At 50.5% G+C, this 19,657-nt stretch overlaps 7 protein-coding genes across 7 annotated transcripts; 5 read left to right on the top strand and 2 right to left on the bottom strand.

The window, feature by feature from the left end:
• Window positions 1-2,510: 2,510 nt before the first annotated feature.
• Window positions 2,511-6,000, bottom strand: HO173_004340 (uncharacterized protein; the record flags this gene model as incomplete). Its single annotated transcript, XM_037306264.1, has 3 exons — window positions 2,511-2,920; window positions 2,980-3,481; window positions 3,532-6,000. 3 exons carry the CDS (start codon window positions 5,998-6,000, stop codon window positions 2,511-2,513), a joined length of 3,381 nt encoding a protein of 1,126 aa, XP_037166774.1.
• A 332-nt stretch (window positions 6,001-6,332) lies between these two features.
• Window positions 6,333-8,089, top strand: HO173_004339 (uncharacterized protein; the record flags this gene model as incomplete). The annotated part of the gene is made up of 3 exons (XM_037306263.1): window positions 6,333-6,512; window positions 6,575-7,822; window positions 7,880-8,089. 3 exons carry the CDS (start codon window positions 6,333-6,335, stop codon window positions 8,087-8,089), a joined length of 1,638 nt encoding a protein of 545 aa, XP_037166773.1.
• Window positions 8,090-10,902: 2,813 nt separating this feature from the next.
• HO173_004338 (uncharacterized protein) lies at window positions 10,903-11,157 on the top strand (the record flags this gene model as incomplete). Its single annotated transcript, XM_037306262.1, has 1 exon — window positions 10,903-11,157. The coding sequence occupies one exon, from the start codon at window positions 10,903-10,905 to the stop codon at window positions 11,155-11,157; it is 255 nt and encodes an 84-aa protein (XP_037166772.1).
• A 1,887-nt stretch (window positions 11,158-13,044) lies between these two features.
• Window positions 13,045-14,267, top strand: HO173_004337 (uncharacterized protein; the record flags this gene model as incomplete). Its single annotated transcript, XM_037306261.1, has 3 exons — window positions 13,045-13,146; window positions 13,602-14,145; window positions 14,194-14,267. 3 exons carry the CDS (start codon window positions 13,045-13,047, stop codon window positions 14,265-14,267), a joined length of 720 nt encoding a protein of 239 aa, XP_037166771.1.
• Window positions 14,268-14,735: 468 nt separating this feature from the next.
• Window positions 14,736-15,396, bottom strand: HO173_004336 (uncharacterized protein; the record flags this gene model as incomplete). The annotated part of the gene is made up of 6 exons (XM_037306260.1): window positions 14,736-14,915; window positions 14,995-15,095; window positions 15,152-15,160; window positions 15,217-15,250; window positions 15,303-15,341; window positions 15,394-15,396. The coding sequence occupies 6 exons, from the start codon at window positions 15,394-15,396 to the stop codon at window positions 14,736-14,738; spliced, it is 366 nt and encodes a 121-aa protein (XP_037166770.1).
• A 166-nt stretch (window positions 15,397-15,562) lies between these two features.
• Window positions 15,563-15,886, top strand: HO173_004335 (uncharacterized protein; the record flags this gene model as incomplete). The annotated part of the gene is made up of 2 exons (XM_037306259.1): window positions 15,563-15,658; window positions 15,725-15,886. 2 exons carry the CDS (start codon window positions 15,563-15,565, stop codon window positions 15,884-15,886), a joined length of 258 nt encoding a protein of 85 aa, XP_037166769.1.
• A 732-nt stretch (window positions 15,887-16,618) lies between these two features.
• HO173_004334 (uncharacterized protein) lies at window positions 16,619-19,352 on the top strand (the record flags this gene model as incomplete). The annotated part of the gene is made up of 3 exons (XM_037306258.1): window positions 16,619-16,819; window positions 17,011-18,966; window positions 19,143-19,352. 3 exons carry the CDS (start codon window positions 16,619-16,621, stop codon window positions 19,350-19,352), a joined length of 2,367 nt encoding a protein of 788 aa, XP_037166768.1.
• Window positions 19,353-19,657: the final 305 nt, after the last annotated feature.

The raw sequence follows: 19,657 nt of genomic DNA, 5'->3' as shown, positions 1-19,657 counted from the left end.
ACAACCTAAGTACCTTAAGTTCCGGCGGTGAAAGAGTGCTAGTGAGCCTAGAGACCCTATAAGAACCCAGAATGTTGGAGTGCCATTTCTCGTACTACTTATTAACCCTTGACTCTTGAGCCATGCAATGGCGGCTGCAATAATGTGTCAGCCAGAGGTGCACGCCATGCAGTGAGGCATTTATTTCTATTGGCTTCACCACCACGCCATCTTTTACACTTGCTCGCAACTCTCTTCCAGACAGTCAAGTCCTTCCGGAAGGACCCTGAACACATCCACACGAGCCATGCGATTTGGATGCTGGTGGATGCATACCAACACTTCATAGTACCTACTTTAGGTAGTACGAATACTGCACAGAGATTAGATGTTGGTAACTTGGTGATGCTCCCTCGTGTTGCGAGTTGCGATCAGCTAGAGTATTAGTTTGGCCTACCTGTCCCTCCAACGTAAGCTCATCATCATCATCATCATCCAAACAAGACTGAGCCGCCACACAATTTCGCCTAAATCGTCACCTCGTACAGACCGTTTTCTTCACCCCACTCCAAAGTAACCTTGTACCCCAACTCTAGGTCCACACTACTACTTCAGCTTTACGTTTACCCCCAAAACATCGCCTCGGCTCGAGCCCTCTTGGCATGCTTAGAAAGAGGTTAGAAAAAAGAGACTTCATCGATACTTCCTGATTCTTCAGCTATTATCAGCCAGCATGTCGAAAGCGGTGTGCGCCGACGTGCTTACTGACTTTGGAAGGAAAAAGGAAAGCGACCGGCCCCAAAGAGAAGAGCCGTTGCATGCCTATTGAACAAGTTCGAGACCAAGTGACGACAAGTCGCAACTTTGCCGGGAGCGCTCAACAACTCCGACACAAATGGCGGAGTACTCATCGCCAAAGAAGCTATGATTGGCTAGGGACGACGTTCTTTTCTTCTTCTTCCAAGAAAGCCGTGCCGTCCATCGTAGCATTCGCAAGCACTCTGAGGCTCTAGAGAGCATGCAAGCATCCAACCCCATACCGGCGACTGATCAGACCGACGCATGATGACGTCCTTATCACAAGTCACTCAACTGTATGGTTGAAGATGATTCAACTGCTGGTGTGGACGACGCCCGTCCGTGCGCTCCCTCCAGACTAGATTGACTGGCTTACGGTACTTTCAACTCCCTCCACACAGAGTGCTCCAGTCGGCGTGAGGCGTTTCCGCAATGGCTGCCTGGCGGCGCCGTTACTTGGAGCGCTTGTTTACTACCTACGTTCTCCGACTCTCGGCCTAGACCTGTCGGAGTCCTTGGCGATCCTTGGCGAGTGACGACTTGCAACCCCGTGCGTGGGCGGTCGAGACATCTACCGCATCCACTTCAATTCTCTACTTGTAACACACGCTGATGCAATTGTCTATGGGGCTACCAGTCCGCCAGGCTTCCGATCAGCAAAATTGCAGTTGAAGATCCTCCAACGACTGCCTGCGCGATGCACATCAAACGTATCGATCAGCAAGCTAAGCCGTCGTTGAAGAGGATGATGATGTGCAGAAGCCGAACCCAAACATCCTTCCACGATGTCGTGTCGAGCCGTCTCAATCGAACACCAGAGAACAAAGCGCCGAACGGCAGACCGTGACGGAGAATCAACGGAATCACCCCGATTCCCATGTAAGTATACAAGACCCCAGCGGATGACTTCCTAAATAGCTAGCTAGCTAGCCGTCCAGCCAATCGAGTACAGTCTCAACCAGCACCCACACCGACGGGGGACGACGTGCATGCCAGCTCGTAAAAGGGCACTGATACGCCTTGGACAGAGTCCCACCTCGAAAGGCTCTTTGAAGAAGGCACTTTCCAAAAAACCAAAAGAAAACACCAGCGACGTCCAACCCCCAACAATCCAAACGACCGCCGTGGTTTTCCCCTCCGGAAACCCGGTCCCCACATCCCACCGGCGAGGGGTGTCATCAGAGCGAGCGAGCGACATGTCCACCGTCGATGGCGTCAACTTCGCTACCCGTAGCAAGCCGATACGATCCATGTCCGTGCGTGCGTGCGTCCGAGACGACGTGAGAGGTTTGGCGTTCGAGGTACATTCCCCTCGCCATGTGCGAGTCACATACATGTACTACTATAACGGTGTACCATTGGTGCACACGGTCGGGAGAGACTCTATTCGGTTAGCATATATCCCGCGGTTCTCGTTTTCCTCTACGCGCCGCATTGGGTTCGTGGCAGGCTGCTTTGGGAGGTCGATCGGCATCACGTGTTCAGGGTGATCGAGGAGGAGGTTGGTGAATGATCGGGAGGTCAATGTCATAGGGCCAGCCTCACGGATGTATAGTGGTGTCAGTTTCAAAACTGTTTGTTTGGGCCTAGCACGGTCGCTGGACAGGCAGGGTACTCGTTATCAAACAGCAATCGCGATTGTGCTTATCTGGCACCGGGATATCCTTAGCTATGCTTTTTCCTGCGCCCTGCAATACACGCATCCGACACCGGGGATCTATTTGAGACTTCACTCAACTTCCCTCGCTGATCCAATGCCGAGCGATATCTTTCGCCAGGCCCAAACGGAGGATCCTCAGCACGTCCTCGCCCTTTGCATCCTCGGCCAAACCCTTCCTCCAATCCCAGCCTCTCTTTCTGTCCTCCTGGGGCTTGACGAGCGCTCTACCGCTGCCGATGCCATTGCTCGATTCGAAGTCTAGCATCGAACTTCCCACTAAAGAGAAGCTACTGCTCATACTGCTCATGGTCTTCTTGAGAAGTTCCCGTGATGATGCTGGTGCACGGCGTCCTTGGTATGCGTCAAGAGTAGAGCGGAAGCATTCTTCGCATTGCGCGTAGACGCGGGGAGTGATGGTCTGGAGGTCTTCGATTGCTTTCAGAAGGGCAAAGCATTGGGAAAGAGAGAGTACACTTTTAGCCTCTGCGGGAAGAAGTCAGCGATAGCCTTGGAGACTTTCAACGGCTCTCTGTAGCACATACGATTGACAAAGACCAAGGCTTCGCCCAGCAGTGATAGCAGTCCATCGACTTGCACAACTGAGCCCCGATGCTCATCGAATAGTCCGCCCTGGATATTATCTGCAGCACTGTTGATCACGGCAAGCAGTGCTGTGGCAGCTGCTCTCTTCCGTGCGTTGGGTCTCGCCGTCGGTTTCTGACCCTCTTCTAGATTGATTTCCTCATCTCGCAGATCATAGAACTTGCGCAGAGTCGCATAGCCTGTGAGGTAAGTATGGAGCATCTCTGCGGCTTTTGGATCCATGAGGGCGAGCTGCCCAACACTTTGTTCCGGTGTAAATAGAAGCGCGTGGAGGTTTTCGTCAAGCGCTGATAATGGAGGGAAAGCAATCGACTGGACCAAGGACAGAGATATTAGCAAGTCCAGGACATCTTTGACCTTTTTGTGGTGATGAGCCCGTGCGTAGTAAATGAGAGCTGTGCCATAATTCTCCGAACTTTCGGCGATATTATCAGCGTACCTCTGTCAATGATTAGAATATATTTTCATTGGGAGAAAGAGTGTGAGCTTACCTCTGTGATACTTCGGGCTTCCTTGACCATGTTGAAGTCTTGGCAAGTCTCTAGGATCTTGTTTATTCGCGAATCAGAGTTAAGATCCAGTCGATTTAACAGCTCGCCAACTCTCTTTCGGGCCACGCTGTCGTCGTCCAAGCGAGAAAGCAATGTTATGGAGAGCTCCCACCCTTCGTACGCGGTCTTTCCATGATTTCGCTGAATCTCTGCCTTCTTAGACAGAGCGTTTGCATATTCCATCAAGATCGTGTCCCTAGTCATCGGCGGCCCTTGTATACCCTGTCCATTGAGCAACGAACGGTCATCCTCATCGAGGTCCAACTCCATCAGGTTGTTCGCTACTGAAGTCTCAAACCAGCCACCTATGCTTGCGATCTCTGCGACTGCGGAAACGACGGGAAGGGACCACCCTCGTAGAAGACCTATCACACCTGCGACGTTACCTTCGAAGAGCGATGCCAAGCCAACTTCAATAGGGTTCATTGAGTTGATCTGGAACAAATCGTCGTCCCTTTCGTCAGTCGACCATGCAAAAGCGTAGGCTAATCGGCGCAGGTATGCAGGATTCGCATTGACGTCTACAAGGCGAGACCCTCGTGATTGAGACGGTCTGAGTGAACGTCGAGTCTGGGCTAGGCTAGTGACAGCTATATCTTCGTCGTCGTCACCGTTCCACCAGATCGTCAAACCTACGGTTGCCTCCACCCAGTCTTGTGCAGAGGAGAGGATCTCTGTGGCTTCCCCAAGCAAGATCCCGTACATGATCTTCAACTCCTGGTAGACAGTCCAGGGCACTCTACTTTCAGCTCTCCGCGTAGATTGGGTGAGACTCATCGTCGTACTCAGGAGTCCAAAATTTGAGGGTTCGAAGGTAGAGTGTGAAGAATCCAAATCTCGGTCCCGAGTCTCGGCGAATGTGGCAAGATCCTCCATTGCTTGTTGAACGCGCTTTCGGAAAATGATCCATTCGTTCCCTGTGACATTCCAATCGTCATCTTGCACGGCTGGGCACAGCTCCAGGACTTGAATGGCTCTATTAACAACTCGCTCGATATTTTTGACCTGCATGCCATTGTAGCCTTCGTCACCCTGACCGTCTTCCCTAGCTGTTCTAGCATGATGGAAGTTCGATCTTCTCAGTATCCGCACAGCTTCACCAAGCTTCCCGCGCATTATACAAACATGGACGATGTCCCAGTAATTGGAATGAGCGGTAGGGTTTGGATGCAACGACTGGACTTCGTTGATGGTAGATCGGTATGCATTATGCTCCTTCTCCATCCAATCAATGAGTATTTTCGGAAAGGCTGTAGGGTTTGCCGGCGTTGGCGAATCTCTAGAAGACTTTGAGAGAGTGGAAGATCGATTGGGACGAGTGACGGCCAAAGCTTGCTTCCCTTTGGCAGTAGGTGGGTGTCGGAGCTGTAGAAGTAGGGCGGCTAGAAAGATAGATTTGTGTAGTGCAGGCTCACTCTCGGCCGGCCCTATGCCTATAGTGACATCTTGCATGGGAGGCGCATTTGCTATATCGTGATCACGGTATGACCTCCAGAATTGGCTCAATGTCTCAGAGGCGTTGGGTAGTGCTGCTTTCAGAGCTTGTTCGGGCGTGGTACCTGAAGTTTCCGTCCCATACAATTCCTCTTGAAGGATTTCTTCCGTTTTACTAATAAAGTCATCTGTCTCGCTGAGTTTGGCGAGGCCCATTCTTGTGGCCATGTTTTTCGCAATTCCTGGAACAGCTGAGTCCTGCATTGGCTTTCGATGCTTCCTCGCGCTTCGAGGTGGGGCATAAGGTATCATAGCACCACCACGGGATCTCTTCATTCCTCGGGGAGTCCCGTCCAATATGGAAGAGCCAAGGTCTAGCGAATCTCCATTCGCGAATGACCCATTCGCCAAAGGTTTGGGGATTGAGCCACGTTTGGGAAGTCGATCGTCGGCACCCATGCTCACGTCCACAGTTCTGTCCCCTGCTTCTGAGCCTTCGGCATCTTCGTCCTCGTCGAACGACTCAGTCTCATATTCCTCGTCTTGATCACTATCGTGTGCGAGCCTCGATGGTGGGCTGCTGCTCGGCACACCAAAAGTGTTCCTTGACGGTGGACTGTTGCTGCTTCCGAGATCAAATCGGCCGCTTTTGTCCAGGTACCGAGCCAACTTGCTTTCATCGATTGAGTTGGACGACACAATATTTACACTTCTTCGCGAGCCCGTATTCATGCCAGGGGAGGGCTTCTTCTTGAACAGTGTTTTCCCAGAACCTAGCTGAGAGCTACCAAAGATTGAGGAAGGGGGAGGATCCGCAGGTGTAAAGGAGCCGATTGAAGATGGGGGGCGACCAGCGGGTGTGGTGGAGGGGTTTGAGGCATAGCTATTTGAGAAGTAGCTGGTATGTCGTTTATCTGATCCCGGTGTAGAAGGTGCCAAAGGGCTTGACGAAAGTGGCACTGTCCATCCAGACATGATGATCGCGGTGAGGTTACAGATGGTATTGAGGGAGGAGGGAGGGTATTTGGACGCTCGCCCTTCCGTGGCTAGGACATGGCTCACAAGGTGTCTAACATGAGTTGCTGAGAATCTGAGCTTCTAACGAGCACCTATGAGGCAAAGAGAGAGTCGTGCCGTGTTGGTTGAATATGTCAATTCTGAAGCAAACAAAAGTTGTCGGGAACGCGCCAAAATCCCTAGCCTAATATATATTACCGAGGTATTCCCGACGGGGCGTTTGTTTACTTTTCTCTTTCCGGGTGTTCTCCGCAGTCCTATCTTGCTTGATAGAGAAGTTGAATTCAACAATGGATACTCGTAATCGCAGAACAGCATCCACTTATATCAATAATCTTCTACTATCACGTGGTCTTCTCAGAAATGGCGTGCCCATCGAGTTTGCGATTCCTGAGAATGCTGAGGGTGGGTTGGATGCGACAATGGGGCAGGTGATGAATTTAGTACATGATTTGATATTAAGGCGAGATGTATGTCAACCATTCTTCAACCAGGAAGTCTGTGCAATATGTGTACTTATTATCTACCACAGCGTGAATCCGACACACTGGCGAGCCTCTCTCAGAACCTTCAAACGCTTCGCATCTCCTCAACCCAGCAGACACAGATCGTCACACGCCTGCAAAACCGCAACGCGGACCTAGATAGGCAGTTGGCGTTGACCGGCGCCCAAGAGCGTTCCGCACGCGCAACGCTGCGGAGCGCGGAGACGAGGAATAGGGCGCTCCGGGAGGAAATGGTGCGGCTCAAAGGGACTGTTGCCCAGATACGGGCACAATGCGCAACAGACGTCCGCCGTCGAGATGGAGAGATCCAAAGGCTGAAGCGTCATTTAGAAGGGCGTAGGGGAAGAGATGGGAATGGTGGGCAAGTGGGCGTAGTAGTTGTCACGCCGGGTATGAGCAAGGGACCGCAAGGAGGACGAAACGGCGAGACAGAGGCGGATCTCGAAAGCCCAGCATACTCTTTAAAACAGGAGACGACGGACTTTCTGACGCAATTGAGCCAAGGACTCAGCGATGAGAACGATGCTCTGATTGGCCTGGTGAGAGGCACATTGGCGACTTTGAGAAGTCTCCAGGGGTTGTCGGAAACACGACCAAGATCCGAGATCGACGAAAGCTTAGAAGACGTGGATGCCGCGAACACCATCATGGGTGGGCCTCCGTCATATGAGACTCTGGCGACGAGCACGGACGAAGTGCTGGAGCACCTGCGAGGACTGCTCACAAATCCCTCATTCGTTCCATTAGAAGAAGTGGAGATCAGGGAAGACGAGATCCAGAGGCTAAGAGAAGGTTGGGAGAAAATGGCGGCACGATGGAAAGAGGCGGTGGCTCTGATGGATGGCTGGAAGAAGAGGATGGTTGATACTGGTGATACGATAAACCTGGATGATTTGAGGATGGGGTTGAACCTTGGCTCTGGAATACCGACGGTGCAGGAAGCTCAGGAAACATCGCTTCTGAAACAAGACGAGGAAGACGCAGAACTAATCGGCTCGGGCATCCTCGAAGACCTCCACGAAGATTCCGAGGAGCCGTCTATGGACGATTTTGAGGCCAATCTACCAAGCCAAGTAGAATTCGATGTACACGCGAGAGGCAGGGTCTTGGGCGACATAGATGCGAACGCTATATCACCACCAAAGGTTTCTTTCCAAACAATACCAGAAGAGAACACCACGTCTCTCGCAAATGACGAAGATGCCGTCTTACTGGACTTCTCGACATACAAACCTGCCAGTCCGTCAAAGCCTAAGTCACGCATCGCCCTTCAGGTAACACGTTTCGTTTCCCAAACAAGATCACAGCTTCTAACATTTCCGATGAAACAGATACAGCCAACCGCTTTATTGCCCGCTCCCACAATCCAGCAGAAATTAGAACGTGTAGAAGCGGAGGCCGACGAGGCAAAGAGACGAGAGGAGAATCGACCGCGGAAGAGCATTTCGAAAAGTACTGTCACGAAGAAACTAAAGGGCAGCAGAAGAAGAAGTACTTTGAGTCCAGAAGAGCTAGAGAACTTGGTAATGGGTTTCTCTTGATTAGCCACCAAATCGTAAATCATTATGAAATGCTTGATATCGGTGCGACTGATGATCATGATGTTGAAGTCTTAAAAGGCTGTTGTTCGGATTAAGACCGACCTGCCTCAATTGCACCAATGCAAGCTTGTGTCGATGTCATGAGACCAGGTCCCTCGAATTGTTGCAGATTTTAGAAAAGAAATGCATAAATCCTTGGACAGAGACGCAGATAAATGGTTCTCATTCATCGTCCGACTTATGGCTCTCTATCGACGCATGCAACAGGCTTCCTAGAGTAGAGTGTGCACGATCTTCTCAGCCGTGGGATTGTCGGGTAGTTGCTGTAATTTAGAAAAATGGCCCCAAGGAATATGGTATTTGAAGGAAGGAACGAGCAAGAGGTTTAAGCTTCTTTAGACCTCTACTCAAACATGTTCTCACTTCTTCTCGAATTTGCAAAGTCTGGACATGAGCAATCCCGAATATACATCAAAGACCGCTGTATCTGTTCTCCTTTCTCTTCACCTCTTGCCACGCCCCTCTGCTGTTTTGCTGCGATCTCCATTACGCCCGAACGCTTTCAATCAACAACCCTAAGGCTCGTCCTATTCACACCCTTCAGCCATTCATGGTAATATTTCTGTTCCTCTCCTATCAATTCCACGACGGCTGTATCTAAGATACACCTCTTGCCATGCAATCTGGGCAAACGTTGTCGCATAGCACAAAGATTTCGTTAACGCCGTACCTATCCAGGTTAGATTCTAGCCAAACCTTTGCGGTTTGATAAGCCATCCTCGAGAAGGGTGTCGTGATTGCATTTGTAGCGGACGTGATGACGACAGCACATCTCGGATTGAAGTCAAGCAGTGAGTCCAGACGAGAAAACGTACCTACAAGAAGTATCAATAACATTCATTTATTCTTTACTTGCCGAAACCTTTAGCGATGGCTCTACTGGATCATTCGACATCGCATCTTTTGTCCACTTCGTGAAAAAGAGCACAATAGACGTATGTTTCTCGTTCTGGGGGATTCTACCTCTCCAAGACTTTCTCTGCTTTCTGTCAGGCTAACACCGACGATCATCTCCAAAGCCCGCGATGCAGCTTCCGAAGAACATGTTCCGCACGACGTTGTTCTCTGCCTTTTGGGGGTTTTCGCTTAGATGAGCGACCAGGCTGGCAAATTGCGGCATATCCGAGATAATAGTTAGGCATTTAATGGTCAAATTCTGTACACGAATACGTTCCCAGGCACTTCGTGGAACCACAGGTATTCGAGAGCACGATGATGTTTGGACAGATGAAGATCCGTCGGCGGCGCCGATACATCTCACTGTCGACGCAGGGAAAGGCTACCTATGCTGAACCGGTGAATTCTATGGAGCTAAGCGGCACCTGCGTTTAAGATCGTCTTCCCTACACCAATAATGTCAGCTGACCATCGGTTGATGCATCAAGCGCAAGTCTAAAAAAGTATCGCGCGGTTCCTGTATGCCGTCAACTGAGCGTTTCATGGAAATGATTGGTGCAATAGTTCCACTGCGGCTGAAGGAGCCACCAAAAGAGCAGACAGCTGCGCAAGGGCAAGGCAAATCCCGGTTGATAAGGCTGCTCGCAGATGTCGCCCACAATCCTACGAACAACGGCAACAACCATTACGATGACAGTACATTTCAAACAGTTGTTGAAAGTCCTTGCTATAGATGACAGTTGCTACTCCGCAGATAGGTCCAGTCAGCTAAACTTTGAGACGTTCGTCTTTTCCGTGCCCTCCGGCGATGCACGCAGCCCCCGGATGCCCAAGGAAGTAGCAGCAGAAGGATGGTGAATCCGCATCCTGATCTCGACAAAAATGAGCGATATCCATGAGAGCCAAGCCATGTCATCCTGATATCATCAACAATGCCTAAGGATCATATGGTGCCTCTGGACGGATCAATCCATAATCTTCAGGAGTGATGAGTAATCTGACACCGCTTTACCCTGCTGGTTCTAGCGCATGGCGGTGCAGCCTCGTCCAACGACCGCTACTCCTCCTGCAGGCTACGATGTTGCTATTCTAATACCGAAGAGTGCCCTAGTTATGGGTCACAAAAGTTCGCACTGTCAGACTTCGGAAACCCTAGCACATCGCATTAGGGGCATGGTCTCCGACTACCGGGCTGAACGAGGTATGGCTCAAGCGCGAAGGATTGTCGTGTATCTGCATCCTTCCGGCACCAAACGATGAATGGAGGTAAGTCAATTGCGCAATTATTCTCACTGGATGGCACCAAAGTCACGGCTTTGGCTTGCCTATGGCTAGGAGAATTCCTTGACCCAGGCGAGCTGAAATGGTTGGCTCCACAGGATGTTGGAATCATGCTAAGAACCCTGGACTACTTATTCCCTTAGAGCCTCGGGGCTGTACGTGTTTGACCTTATATGTCACTTCTAGATTTCGTATCTAAGCATTGATATTCGGACTGTGCCCGTCCTCCTCTCGGGAACTGCGATGGATTTTGCAGATGCCTAGTATCTTCGGTGCCTGGTGTGCCCAAGTTCTATGGTGGCACATTTTTAACTCCCTCTGAATAGCAAGGACTTTATATAGATCCGACTGTCCCATGATACTACTTCCTCTGTGTCATCTGTTTATGTCATCGCCTTCCGTCTTCACTCTCATTGATTTCATAAATTTGTCTTTATTTCTCATTTTGCCACATCAGTACCATTTATACCATAAGCATAATCCAAATTTAAGAAGACAACGAGTGCCCTCACAATCATCGATCACTATTTCAGTCAACTCTAACACAACAAGCCACTACCGTTGCCGCCGCCATCATGTGTATCAAGATAGTCGAACGCTACGCAGTCTGTCGTTGCATCTACTACAGTCATGCTGTTGATGCCTGCCCCGCCTATGGCCGTCGTGGCCACAGCATCAAGACACAGGAGGTCTTAGTCGGCTACACGTGTTCGAGACACACGGTCAACGGCTCCCGCTCCGCATCCTCTCAACAATACAACTACCCTGACTCTGGTTATGCCAGCGGCAGTACCGGCGGACGCAACGCCGACGGAAGTTTTCGTCGGTGACGAAAGCTCAACATTCTGGACAGCATGGAAGTTCTGGAGGACCACGCAATTCAGCATTGCCAATCAGACGGGCAACGAGGAGAGAAGATGGCAGAGGGTATCGACAAGCGTTCTTGGGGGCGCGAGCCCCCTGCCTTAGAACTGTGAGACTATCCATTCAATATTGACGACTCCATCCGAATGAGTTCCCTTGCGCTTCATTTTTCCTACGGATTCACGACAAGAACGACCGCACAGCTGTGCTTGACGGCCTTCTTCTAAGACAACACGAATTTCACTCTCATCTCAACATCGAGCGGCGGCATCATCGACTGCGTCATATGATCATGCCAAGGGTACCACTGGGGAGGAATGATTTGGTCTGGAACTATTTAAGGGACTAACGTGACCATGGGGCAGTGCATTGGATGAATGTATCGACCGGTCAATGCAGGTATGACTGAAGAATTGAAAATGAGGCTTTTTTCATTGGGCATCAGCAGTCACATGAGCGTTTACTGTTATCAATTGAGTCATTTTTCGCCTTGATACCATTTACACTGTTGAAGCCGCAAGGCGACAGAGCTGCAGGCAGCAACACTAGCGTGTGGGACGTTAGGACTTAGAATTAGAAGGCAATGTGAGGCAGAGCCTCGGAAGCAATGTAGGACTGAGTCCTTCTTAATCACGCATTCATACCAACACAGGCGTCAATTGCTATTCTTGTGCTCGGGTCGTAATAAAATGACTCAATTGTAGAAGGATTGTCGGCAGAGCCTTGACGTTGGCGGATCTTAGCCAATCAGAAAGTCTGATCATCAGCCTTACCAGTCGCGCTTGCCAATACGCGAATTCTCTTTGTTGTCGACTTATCTCTTTTCACGTTCTTTAATTTTCTTGGGTCTCCTATTCCCGAAGTACTACTCTTAAGAAGTGGCTTCGTCTACAGAAGCACGCTGGGTTGGAATCTACTCGTGTCCGCTTCCCTTGGATGATACGAAGAGGGTAATTACATCGTATGGCCTCCTGCGTCCAGAGGACCCCTATCAGAGCATTCTCTTGGGGCCTCTGGTCATCAATTTTCGGGCCTCCTAAAATCCAGACAGCTCAGTCGACTAAAATTTTCATCCCCTGGTACGTCCGATGAGACCTTCAAGCACCTTACCACGGTTCTTATTGTTGAGCGAATCAATGGCGGCACTTTCAATCGGTTCATCGGCATTACAGTCATTGATCCTAATGCTGACCGTCCTGAGCAGCTCAATTGGAGAGTACCACGCATAGCGTGAATGTCCCGACCCGGTTGTGACGTCGCTACCCTGCGCTACGTTCGCCAGCATACCTCGTTTTCAGTCGCTGACATGGAACGTTCGAGTTCAGCTGTGACAATTCGTGGACCAGTATGTTGTTCAAAGTCAGATGGCTGGGACGGACCTCCGTACAGCCACACAAAATGGCGTGAGGTATGAAAAGCGATATGCAATCGCGAGGGAAGATGGCCGGATCATGCTTCAAGTCTAAGAAATGAGCAAGCCTGTATCGAGCCTTGACGAAGAGGTCACGAAGATAGGGTCCATGCCTTCACTGTCGAACCCTTCAATATCAAATCACTGTTCGACAAGGACTGGGTTCTGAAGCAAGCAGCCCCTTTGTTTGATGCAAAGGACTCGAGAGCGCTCGAGTATTATGAGGAGAGAACTGTCGACTTTTCCCTAGCATAATTTGGACATTGGAGAACTGAGGAGCTAGGGATTAGTTAATCACATAAAGTACTGTCGCCCCAGAAGCGGCAGCCTTGCCAAGCGCGCGTATTAGCGTGTATCGACGGTTGACTGTACTCGTATTCGTACAATCGTGCACTGTTCGCAGAACATCACCTCTGCTGTCTACAAATATTTCTCGAACGCAATGCAGCGAATTCAAGTCATCGATAGGCTCCTCGCTTTTTTCAAGTACGTCAAGACCCTGTCATCTCTGACAACAATCGGTGTGAGACGTCCATCACCCAGGGTACGCCTTCCAAAATTGGTCACAATGACCGAGGTCTAGTAGTCTCATGATAAGGACATCGTGCTCCTGGCCGCTGGGTCGGAAGCCTCTCGGCTCCAGAATGAGACCCCGCCGATGTATCTGCATTCTATGAGTCCCTGTACTAATCTGATCTCGCCAATCCACGCGATCTCAGAAGCTCTAAGTATTCTTGAATTTACGCGTTGCACGTCCACTACTCTGATTTGGTCTTCGCATGATTCCAGAAAGGCTTACCTTCCTATTCCGCAGCCACCGTCACTGTGAGGGTTTCTCTCTTGGGCCTTGGACTTTTTGCTCCCACGGCTTTCCTAGGTCAGATAGTCGAGACTGTATAAGTGGGGACCGGTGATTGTACCTCATACTGGAGGTGCAAGTGGCTCAGGCTTTGAGGGCAGCGACAATCGCTTTGGCGCTGAAACATTGGCCTACAAAAGTCCATAATCAACCCGTCACCACGGGTATCGAGACTCCGATCTATCCCATTATACCGGCCTCCGTATGTAGCTTGCGGAACTACAACAGTGGTCGTAACGAGCACCAACTCAAACGGTGCTATCACTACTTTCACCACCGCTTTAACTGCTAAATCCGACATTACGACAACAAACTCACTAGGATTTACTGTAGTGGCTACGAGTACCTATGTCAGCATAGCTATTGCCACCACCACTCCTACTCTGCAGACAGAAACAAGTCCCGCCTGTGCTCAGGATAACAACACCTATTATATGGCCGGTGGGTACGCCTACGAAATCCACTGCGGCTTCGATTTCTACGGTAGCGATTTTTCTGGTCTGCAGACCGACAATCTGGCGGATTGTCTCTTGGCTTGCTCCGATTACACTTCCGAGGCGGGTCTGTACGGTGCAAGTGGTGCATCCTCTGTCGCCGCAAGTTCGCAATCGGCAGGCAACGATTGTTGCCTCAAGTACGGCATTCATGGAATTGACGATGAGAATCCCGGAATTCCTAGCAGTTGTTAAGTTCAATCTGAACATGCTGATCCGCCCACAACTAACACTGCAGCTGACCTTGGACCTGGAAACGCCTATACTGGAGCATTCGCCGGTAGTACTGGAGCCGGAAAAGTCAATACCTGAACTCCTGGAGGCAGTAACAGCAGTCGTTTAGCAGTTTCATCAACGAATACAGGCCTAGCCACGAACGGCTCACCCGGTACTGCGACCAACTCCTTCGCGGAACCGACATATTCCATGATCAACTCCACCTGTAGCAACAACACTACTTACTACCTTGACAGATTCGGACTTCAAGTGCGGACGTTGCCTTAATGGCCCCCACTGACACTTTTGAAGGATGTATCCAGTAGTACTCCCTTCTCAAAAATTGTCATGGTGCAGGATCCAAATTGTTACCCCATCTTAACTTTCAGGGGCTACGGGCCCAGATTTATAGCTGAAGGCATGATCAATACCATAATATTTGATCCCATGTAACCTCGTACAAAACGCATTGTGATCTATGATGTCCCAATAACAGCTAGAGCATATATCCCCAGCAATTGGGGTAGTTCTCCGCTTGATACACCATCGTACACTCTGTGCCAATCATGCCTCCGGCGGCGCAGCAACTCTATCAGGAACCTCCGGCTTTACCTCCGTGACCACGTTCAGCAAATCCTGAACGACCTTATCCCCTGTCTTGCTCCCTGCCTCCTTGATCCGTTTCATCTGCTCTTCTGCATCTTTGCTGGCGTCTTCTTCTGCTTTCTTGTTGCCGCTTGTGTGCTATCCATCGTCCGTCGATCAGCTGCTGTGCTTACTACGAGCATGGGTGACCGAGGGAGTGTATGGAATTGGAAAGCACCTTCTTCTCGAATGCTTTGAATTCGTCATCTTTTTGCTTCCGGTAGTCTTCTATTTCTTTCTGCGCTTCGTTCTTGGCGTCTTTCACACGTTTCGATCGGTCTGGAGTCGGGGTTAGGTGGGCTGATGATCAGAGGGTGAGGGTATCGTAGGCATACATTCTCGAGCTGTAGATAGTCATTAGATTCGCAACAAAAGTATTGACAGGCCCTGGATAGCATACCTTGTTGGACTATCTTCTGGGCGTCTCTCTCGGCCTTTACTAGAGGTTTAGAACTGCAGATTGGGGAGGCAGATAGCTGTCCTTACGTCGAGAAGGGTTTGGATACCCTTGGAATTTTGTGCAGACTGCAACACGGTCAGCAATTGGTCGTTAGCTCGTAGATTTACACGGCTTTACCATCTTTGCGGCTGTCTGCCCACGAGTGCGTAGATATCAAAAGAAAGTTGGCGATCAAGGTGGTGGAATCGGAGCTTCGAGATCCCTGTCTCCGCCAAGCGTCACCATCGCATCCCGCCAAAACCCTTTTCGCTCTTTTGCACCACTCGACCGCTACGATCTCACAGGCATGTCCAGAGCTGCGAAACTCACGCTGGCGGGTACATCCATAGGAGCCTTTGGGGTCGTTGCGCTTGTTCACTACCAGCAGAATTCCGAGAAAGCTGTGAGCCTCCCTGCCACGATGGACTCTCTAGCCCGATTGTCTTGATCAACCGCTTACGTTCTACAGGCAATGCATGCTGGAGTGGTACGAGACATTGAACAACAACGGGTCAAGAAAGAACGGCAGGCGGATTTCGAGATGCAAAAGGCGCTGGAGGAAGAGTATAGAAAGGTGCAGCAGGTGCATGATGGTGAAGGAGGGCCGGAGAAAGCTAGGGGCAAGGGCTGATACTGCATTGGGAGGGATGAAAGATTGGATCGAGGACCGAGGCCACGTTTTCCGCAATCAGAAGATATGTCCAAGCCAACGGCGCAAGAAATATACTGGAAAAACAGCGATATCCTTTGTTTGCCAGACCGGGAGGGCGCACTTGTCCCGGGAGGGAAGAAAAGGCGAAAAGTGGCGCATCCTGTCATCGAAGTCACTCAACATATGCTCATTCGAGGACATTAGCTCGGGGCTGTTTGTTCCCTACGGTTCCGTATGGATGAGGTAGGGGAATACGGCGTGCATGCTGAGAAGTATCAAAGGAGTGCTTCGCAAGTGGCGGGGAAAGATCCTTGAAGCCTGGAGAGATTTTGGAACCTGGGAAAATGGGAAAGTGGGAAACTGTGACTACTATCTCAAGCATTGGTCGAGATTGTAATGATACTGTACTATTGATAGAAAGCAAAACTTTAAGATCTATAGATCTGATCTTTATCGACAATCTTTCGTCGCCGATCCCTCCCACTCTTCTCATTCGTCATCATGTGACTTGACGTTTCGAGTAGATAACCAGTGGCTGGACCAATCATGGGGTGTTACGCCGGGCTTTCGCTTCAACTTCAAACATGCGCACACCTCACCTCCCATTTACCCCTCACCTATCCTATCGATGAAGACCTCTCAAGATTTTAACAATAGCTATGCGCACAGAGAAGCCTGCTCAGCCTACCATTGTGACCGATCGTGAATAATATGGAGCGTTCCTCGGCTTCTTCACCAGCTGCTTCCTCTCTTGACGCCTTGTTATCGCAATCATCCTGCGGAGTGCGAGGAAACAGGGAGCGCCCAACAAGCTGCTGTTGCGGTAATCTGCACTGCGCCTATCTCAGACACAATAATGCAGCCCTAGAAGGACTGGAGAATCAGCTCGAAAATGCTGCGCGCATTGGCCAAGTAGGTGCATGCTTTTTGGGAATCGTGTTTGATCCTTCGAATCAAACAATCCTTTCAGGACCCGTGCGACTTAGCGCATCTGAACATCTAGTGATTCGTATGTCAGCTATATAGTACCAAACTTGCACGCTTGAAGGAGCAAACCGCTCCTAGGCTCGTTGATAGGCATGTCGCTGACCTTCGCGCTACAGGCACTGCTCGCGCGCCATGAGGCATACATCGCTGAAGCGGCGGGGGAGCGGCGCAGGATGGTTGGGAGTGTCGAGAAGCTTGAAACAGACAAGAAAGAGTCGGAGGTCTCGAATGCCCGGATAATAGAGGAGAACCGTTACCTACTGGACCAGCTGGAAGAGATGAACGATACGGTCTCCAACTCCGACGCGCAAATCCTATCTCTCAACGCAACGCTTCAGTCTACACGCAAAGAACTCGAGCGACTCACGGTGCTTGCTGCGCAAACGTCACACTTCGAAGCACAGTTGGCAAGTCTGGAGTCGGAAGCAGCTGACCTTCATCACCAATTAAAGTCTAGGGAAGAGAAGGAGAAAACAGCGGTACAACGATGGAAAGGCGCTGAGCGGACTATCAGTACCTTACAGGAGCAGGTGGATCGAATAGACAAGGAGGCACGAGAAGAACGCTTGAGGCACGCTGAAGTTGTAAGGAGATTTGAAAGGCGGAGGGCTGTCGAAGGGGAACTCGAGAACGCGGTTGGACACCTGAAAGGAGCGGCGGCCGCAACTACGCTTGGCGCTGACCGAAGCAGCAGCGTTGTCTCACATTTTGTCAAGGATATCCTCCAGGACAATGCTAACTTGCAATTGGGAATTGTGGAGCTGCGGGAGATGCTAATGGGTTCGAATGAGGAGGTAGAGAACCTTCGAGAGCAAATGATGCTTCATCAGCCTGTTCAGCCGCATCCCGAACTACCTGGATCCGGAGAAGACCTGAATAACGAGCTTGCGAAGACGCTTGTCAACGAAGCTGTACTTTCACCTGACTTCCATGTTCACCATCATTATCACGCCGCACCGAAAGTCAAGACTGCCAGAGAAAGGCCTGTTGGACTTGCAAGGACCAAGAAGCGGCGGAACATTACCTCGCCTGGATCTCGAACACCGTCTTCTGGTACTCAGACGCCTCACACACCGCGAAAACCCAGCGCTCACTCTATGCAAGTTACAGCAGGCTCCTCTGCTGCAATTATCCTATCACAAACATCTGTCACTATTCCTCCCATTCAGTCGCATCGATGGTCATCGCAGTCCTCGCACGCTCCTTCGTCATTGCCAAGCTCTCCTCAATCCGCGTTCAGGAATTCTTCGGTGTTTGACACCATGGATGATAACATGTACTCATCAAGACCAACTACACCCGGGTCTACCGCTCTTGGATCGCCCACTATCTACCCCCGATATTCCAACCGTAATTCAGACGTCTCGACGAGGAGTCTATCTGCACAAACATCGTCTAGCGTACCTCAAAGCATATCAGGGGTACTGCAGGCCGCGAACCGATATGGCATGGACGAGTCTACGGCGACTGTCAAATTTCCTCCATCAGACCGCAGCACCATTCTAGAAGAGCCAGAAGATGACACCACGATTTCTTTCTTGGATAATCACTTTGACCCCAACAGACATGCCTGGCAGACGCACTCTCAATTGGAACAAAAGTGCCCTCGATTGCATCGAGCCTCGTCACACGAAAGCATACTACCAAGCCCGGGGTTCGACATGCCCAAACTACGAAGCAAGGACTCGCAAGGCTTCAATCCTCGATCGTCACTTGGCCCATCTGTCGCCTCTATCGGCCCTGTGACAAGCTCCACCGCTGCCGTCGCCCAGGCATCCAAACGCGATCGGGGCTATGACAGCAGCAACTACAATCGCCTGCTTCTTAGTCATGCTTCAACGAGCCCGGCCACGCCAGCGTCTACCGCGACAGCTGAGAAGTCCACTTTGGGTAAACGTGTCGGCGGGTGGATGTTTGGCAAGTGGGGCGATGCTCCCACCAAATCGAGTGGTAACCTTCGAGCCATAGATGCTTTGAGCGCTGCTGTCGACGAGAGATGCATAGACAAGAAGAAAGGCGACTCGGTTCGTGGTAGGAAGGCAGAGAAGCGGCTTTCGACTCATGTGGAAGCAGTGAGTATCGATAAGACGCTGCTTCAGGAGTCTCTGGAAGGGTGACGGCCTCTTCGACTTGAGCGTGATTTGACGTTTGATACCCATCTAGCTTTGCTTGCAATCGATGCAATTTCACACAGGACTCCGTCTACAACATTGCAGGAAAGTAACGTTTACTGCTAACGAACAGCTAGGTTTCTTATGATGAATGGGCTCCGAATCTTGAGCATTTTTTTGCGCCTGAAACGTGGAAAGTGTCTAACAGTAAGATCAACGTATTGACCGGTAATTTTTCCAACCGATTCGATGGCTACTTTCAGGCTCCGAGCCGTCAGCTGCCGCTTGGAAAATGCCTCACACCTACCACCGGTGCCACCTTCCGAAGCAACACTTTGCCCAGCTGAAACGCTTAATCGCATCATCTTTTTTGCACTTCTTAGTAAATCCAATCCCAATCCTGTGGGTACGGTATCTCGCTGTCGATACTTTTACTCCGTATACGTCGCTTAAAGGATTGGTGGGAAGATCTGAAACTGGAACGACGGCACGGACCACGGAACTAAATTTACGTGGGGGAGCCGGGCTGGTGGGGGCGTCTAAGACCTCTCCACTCTCAACATCTCATCCTCAAGCTCCGAATCCAACCATCTCCATCAACTGCGACTCAGGTTTTTTGATATCCTCTGCAGAAGGAACAAAGTGAACTGCA

This window comes from Letharia columbiana (assembly GCF_014066305.1).
Source record: "Letharia columbiana isolate WasteWater2 chromosome Unknown Sc0000011_s2, whole genome shotgun sequence".
Taxonomy (NCBI): domain Eukaryota; kingdom Fungi; phylum Ascomycota; class Lecanoromycetes; order Lecanorales; family Parmeliaceae; genus Letharia; species Letharia columbiana.
Note: the sequence above shows the minus strand (reverse complement) of the source record. Positions and strands in the feature narration are given on the sequence as shown.